Raw genomic sequence first — 6521 nt, forward strand, 5'->3', positions numbered from 1 at the left:
GTCCGCGCGTCCGCTCGGGCACGCAAACGGCCCAAAACGGATGGCCCAGCGCGTTTGGGTCGCCCGGTTGGAGATGCCCTAACGACGCAACCGCCTCTCCTCGAGCCTCAAAGAGACAATTTCCAATCTGGATTCGCAAAAAAAGGACAAGTTCCAATCTGCACGAGCCGCCGCCACGACATCTGTCGAGACCCCTACGGCGTCGAGCTTCCCTCGGTTGAGCCGCGGTCTGTGGACGCCGCGCCTCCTCTTTCTCCGATCTTCTGACAACTTCGTCGGCGCTGCTCCAGCGCTCGTGAAGCCTGTCTCCTCCTCCTCGATCAGCTCCAGCGGATTCATCTCCGGGTCGTTGCTCTTGTAATATACCTTGTACAACAACCATCGCTGCTGTTATCCCTCTGCTTATACCAATCATGGTGACTGCAAGCTCAAGCATCGCAAAGATGGCGGCACCCAAGCGCAATCTTTCTGCTGCTGCTATTGTGGTTGACGCCGAGGAAGGTTCATATCTGCTCAAGATAGATGGGTACTCACGAACCAAGGTGCTCCTCCAGACGGGCAAGTGCGCGATATCTACCCGTTTCAGTGTTGGAGGCCATGACTGGGCCTTGGAATTCTACCCAAACGGCTACGAGAGTGCCGATTTCGTGTCCGTTTACCTGCTTCTTGATTCCGCGGACGCCAAGGATGTGACGGCGAGCTTCGCTTTCAGTGTGCTGGACAAGGATGGGGAACCGGTACCGTCGTTCAGCCGTACCCACAGCGGACATACCTTCCAAGGAAAAAGTTCGGCTTGGGGCTACTATGATTTCGTCAAGAATACTGACTTAGAGGAATCGGTGCACTTGATCAACGATTGTTTCACCATCAGGTGCGATGTCACCGTCATGAAGAAGATTCGCAGCGAAGAGCAACATAAGCGAAAGTGTAACCGGCTTGTGGTGGTTCCTCCGAGCAATTTGCATCGGCACCTCGGCGACCTCCTGAAGAGCACGGATGGAGCGGACGTGGTTTTTCATGTCGGCGGGGAGAAATTCTCGGCTCATAGGACCGTGCTGGCTGCTCGGTCGTCCGTCTTCAAAGCGAAGCTCTTTGGCTCCATGAAAGAGAAAATTGTCGATATTATCGAGATCTTTGACATGGAAAGTGACGTGTTCAAGTCATTGCTACATTTCATATACACGGACTCACTGCCTGAACAAACCACCCATGATGGTGAAGCACATGATGATGTGGTGATGGCTGGCCATCTACTCGTTGCAGCTGACAGGTACAATATCGAGAGGTTGAAGCTGATATGCGAAGAAATGTTGTGTAACCACATCGACTCCACCATTGTGGCGACAAGCTTAACTCTAGCTGAGCAGCACGGTTGCCATGAACTGAAGGAAGCTTGCTTTGAGTTCCTTGCTTCTCCTTCCAATTTGGAGGCTATGGTGACAAGTGATGGCTATGAGCATCTGAAAAGCAGTTGCCCGTCAGTTCTCAGGGAGATGATTGCTAGGTTCCTGCCTCCTGAGATGAAAGCGGCGAAGGATATCATCATGACAATATAGTGCTAATGTCCTACTGTGACTATGTCATCCAAATTTAGTATTTCAGTTTCTACTACTTCTTCATGTATGGTTGTATGTCCGTATAAAAACAGAAAAACGATTTCGCCTATATCTAGTCGAGCAAGTAGAACTAGTGTTTGGATGGCTTCTACATTGTGGTAACGGTGTCACTACCCATACGGCTGACTATAGGCCTGTTAGTAGTGACTTTTCGCCAAAATTTAACTTACCAACTAAAATTTACGCCCCTTGGCGGTATGGTTGCCATTAACAGGTCATCTTTGACCCATCACCGATGATCACAACCGACAAATGTGCTACTCAGTCAGATAAATTGTTGCAGACATCTTCTATGTACTAGAATTTTCAATGATGGTAACTCTTAGTAAATTTAACTATGTGTTGTAGTTTGTATCGAGCCTCTACTCGTAAGGTAGACGATGAGTATATATTGTAGAATTTTATATTTACTCATTATCTAACATAATTTACATTCAGAAAGGCTATTCCAATATTTTATTAGACATTGCGGTTCAAAAGTCTGATCAAAAAAGGAAAGCAGATTTAGCATGTACATACGGACTACAATCCATTGAAGTTCTACAAATTAATCACAGAGGCATGTAAGATTACAGAAAAATCAAACCTCTTCGAGCTTAACGAGTGCACATTTGCTCGGCATGTTTGAACGCATGTTCGTTTATTAAAAAACGAGCCAAGTGGAAAATTTGGCGTTAACACTACAAGTTGAGCATCGCGAGCTGGTTATTAAGCTCGTTAGTATTGTTAGCAGCCCAATATAAGTCAAACAAATGACATCCTAGCTGCTCATTTATGTTGACCGAAACACCTACTTCTTGTCTTCTCCCAAAATTTTGTTGTGGTGCTGAGGGTTTTTATTGTGGCCGGCATCCCTGCTCGCCTCCCACCGACCACCACCTGTTGTTGCATATTGCCCTCCTCGTGTCCATGCTCATCTCCGTCAGAATCGGATATCCTAGATGCAACATAGTGGATAGGAGATGGTTCTGCATGCCATGAGGCAAGGAAGATGTTGTCATCAAAGTCAACCTCCTTGCACATGTCGCACTTAGCGAGTTTCGCGAGAACTGCTATCTTGACTTTTTTTTGAACATGGATAGGGTCCGAAGACCCTAGAAGCTGCTTGTATTAACGAAGCGGTGATTACATATTACAGAAAATCCCCTACAGATCAGGGGGATTCTAGATAAGGACTGAGCTTTTACAGAAAAGACCCCAGAAAGAATATGGAAAAAGCAACCTCCAAGCTCTGCCGCATCTGATGGAAGTCGCCGTCGAATTTCTCCGCCACAAAACGGACACCGGCGCCGGGGACAAACCACTTGGTCCGGCGTCGTGGCGGGTGATACGTCTCCAACGTACCTATAATTTCTGATGTTCCATGCTTGTTTTATGACAATACTTACATGTTTTGCTTGCACTTTATAATGTTTTTATGCATTTTCCGGAACTAACCTATTAACAAGAGGCCACAGTGCCAGTTCCTGTTTTCTGTTGTTTTTGGTTCCAGAAAGGTTGTTCGGGCAATATTCTCGGAATTGGACGAAATCAACGCCAAAGATCTTATTTTTCCCGGGAGGCTCCAGAACACCGAAGGGGAGTCGGAGGAGAGCCAGGGGGCCACCACACAGGTGGGCCGCGCGGGCCACACCCTGGCCGCGCCGGCCTGGTGTGGGGCCACCCTGTCGCCCCTCCTGTGCCGCCTCTTCGCCTATTTAAGCCCTTTCGACCTAAAAACGCAGTACCAATTGACGAAACTCCAGAAAGACTCCAGGGGCGCCGCCACCATCGCGAAACTCCGTTTCGGGGGACAGAAGTCTCTGTTCCGGCACCCTGCCGGGACGGGGAAGTGCCCCCGGAAGCCATCTCCATCAACGCCATCACCTCCATCATGCTCCGTGAGTAGTTCCCCCATGGACTACGGGTTCTAGCTGTAGCTAGTTGGTATCATCTCTCCCATGTACTTCAATACAATGATCTCATGAGCTGCCTTAATCGGTGTTGTGTTTGTCGGGATCCGATGGATTGTTACGTTATGATTGTCTATCTACAAAGTTTATGAAGTTATTGTTGCTGCAATCTTGTTGTGTTTAATGCTTGTCACTAGGGCCCGAGTGGCATGATCTTAGATTTAAGCTCTATACTTATTGCTTAGATTGTATCTACAAGTTGTATGCACATGTCTATGTCCGGAACCAAAGGCCCCAAAGTGACAGAAATTGGGACAACTGGAGGGGAAGGCTTAGATATGAGGATCACATGTTTTCACGGAGTGTTAATGCTTTGCTCCGGTGCTCTATTAAAAGGAGTACCTTAATATCCAGTAGATTCCCTTGAGGCCCGGCTGCCACCGGCTGGTAGGACAAAAGATGTTGTGCAAGTTTCTCATTGCGAGCACGTACGACTATAATTGGAAAACATGCCTATATGATTAATGATCTTGATGTTCTGTCTTAATGCTATTTCAATCCTATCAATTGCCCGACTGTAATTTGTTCACCCAACACTTGTTATTGGAGAGTTGCCACTAGTGTAGATAGCTGGGAACCCCGGTCCATCTTTCATCATCATATACTTGTTCTACATGTCATTGGAAGTAGTATCTACTATTTTACGGTGCCATTGCTCTCATATTACTATGCTACTTGCTGTCGTGTTACTTGTTATTATTGCTCTCATATCACTGCTACTTTCACATCACCCCTGTTACTAGTGCTTTTCCAGATGCAGCTGAATTGACAACTCAGTTGTTAAGGCTTATAAGTATTCTTTACCTCCCTTTGTGTCGAATCAATAAATTTGGGTTTTACTTCCCTCGAAGACTGTTGCGATCCCCTATACTTGTGGGTTATCAAGACTATTTTCTAGCGCCGTTGCCGGGGAGGCATAGCTCTACTCATAAGTTCACCTGGGGAGTACACTCTACCTCTCTCTCTATTTTATTTTGTTTTGTTTTGCTTAGTTTACTTTTGTTTAGTTTATTTGTGCTTAGTTTATTTCTGTCTAGTATTATTTTGCTTAGTTTACTTTTGCCTAGTTACTTTTTGTCTTGTTTTATTTTCCTCATATACCCAAAAATCCATAAAAAATTAAAAAACCGAAAAATTAAAAACTGCTGTTATGGGAGAACCCATAACCTACTTGGAGCTTATAGAATATTATAATAATTATAGAGAATCAAGAGCGGGAAAAGTGATGAGTGCTGTGATAGAAAAACTAAATACAATTGCTAAAATCTTGCTTAAACGCCATGATATAAACTGTTGCTCTCAACAGGACACTAAACATCTTAAATTTCAATGTGGCTTTAGTGAGGAATTTTTAATTAAGAACTATAATTGGAATAGCTATATTCATTTTGGGTTCGTAGAGGTAGAACAATTTGTCTTATTTATGGGAGCCTCTGAGATAGAATCCTTCATGGTTAAAAATTATGAAACTTGTGTTGTTTGTAAGGACCTTAAAGATTATGTCTCTTCTATCCTTAATTTTTGCAATGAAAGTTACACTGATAATCCTTATATCATTGATTATAAAGAGAGACTCATTAATGCACAAGAATGCACTCACAATTTGCAGGGACCTGTGGAAGAAGAAATTGATGAACTCCGAAAGCTCATTGGATGAAAAAGAGGAGGAAATTGATGAACCTGAAAGCTCATTGGATGAAAAAGAAGAGGAGAGTGATGAACAAAAGGAGGAAGAATGGATTAGCTACCCATGCCAACCTTCTAATGAGAGTAACTCTTTATCTCTTACACTATTTGATTGTCCTCCATGCTTACCGAAAGAGGTTGAATGTTATGTTCATGTGGATTCTCTTGAAATAGTACCTATGAGTAAAACTTGTGAGAATAATTATGCTACTGTTATTTATGATAATCGATGCTACTTTGATAAATCTTATGATAATGCTTTGTTTGTGCCTGATGTCGAAATGCATGGTACTAAAGAGTTTTGCTTGGCAAATGTTTATGATAAATCTCTAGATGATGGTCCTATGTTACTTGATACTATTAATTATACTACTAATGAAAATGGGATTGGAGAGTTCTTGACTTTATCTATGAGTCCCATATCTCTTGAGAATGATCAATCATCTTGTTACATTATTGATAAAAGTGGATTTGAGAGTTTTAATCCTATTATTTTTGAACTTGATAAAAATTATGTGTTTGTGAATCATGAAAAGCATGTTGTATGTGATATTTATGTTGTTGAGTTTGTTCATGAAGCTACTGAAAATTATTATGAGAGAGGAAAATATAGTTGTAGAAATTTTCATGGTGCTAAAACACCTCTCTATATGCTTAAAATTTGGAAGTTACTCTTGTTTTATCTTCTTATGCTTATCACTTTGTTCTTCATGAATTTATTTGTGTACAAGATTCCTATGCATAGGAAGTCGGTTAGACTTAAATTTGTTTTGAATTTGCTTTTTGATGCTCTCTTTTGCTTCAACTCTTACTTCTTGCGAGTGCATCATTAAAACTGCTGAGCCCATCTTAATGGCTATAAAGAAAGAACTTCTTGGGAGATAACCCATGTGTTTATTTTGCTACTGTTTTGTTGTGTCTTGGAAGTTTTTACTACTGTAGCAACCTCTCCTTATCTTTATTTTATTGCAATGTTGTGCCAAGTGAAGCCTCTAATCGAAGGTTGATACTAGATTTGGATTTCTGCGCAGAAACAGATTTCTATCTGTCACGAATCTGGGCTGTTTTCTCTGTAGGTAACTCAGAAAATCATGCCAATTTACGTGCGTGTTCCCCAGATATGTACGCAACTTTCATTAGTTATGAGTTTTCTGATTTGAGCAACGGAAGTACCTGTTTAAAATTCGTCTTTACTGGCTGTTCTGTTTTGGCAGATTCTGTCTCTGTTTTTTGCATTGTCTCTTGCGGACTTTAAGCAAGGCTTTCT

At 42.7% G+C, this 6521-nt stretch overlaps 1 protein-coding gene across 1 annotated transcript; it reads left to right on the top strand.

Annotated features, from left to right (window-relative positions):
* Window positions 1-443: 443 nt before the first annotated feature.
* On the top strand, window positions 444-1556 carry LOC124705739 (BTB/POZ and MATH domain-containing protein 3-like). Its single transcript, XM_047237446.1, has one exon. It carries the CDS (start codon window positions 444-446, stop codon window positions 1554-1556), a length of 1113 nt encoding a protein of 370 aa, XP_047093402.1.
* Window positions 1557-6521: the final 4965 nt, after the last annotated feature.

The sequence above is a fragment of the Lolium rigidum genome, chromosome 1, assembly GCF_022539505.1.
Source record: "Lolium rigidum isolate FL_2022 chromosome 1, APGP_CSIRO_Lrig_0.1, whole genome shotgun sequence".
Lineage (NCBI taxonomy): Eukaryota > Viridiplantae > Streptophyta > Magnoliopsida > Poales > Poaceae > Lolium > Lolium rigidum.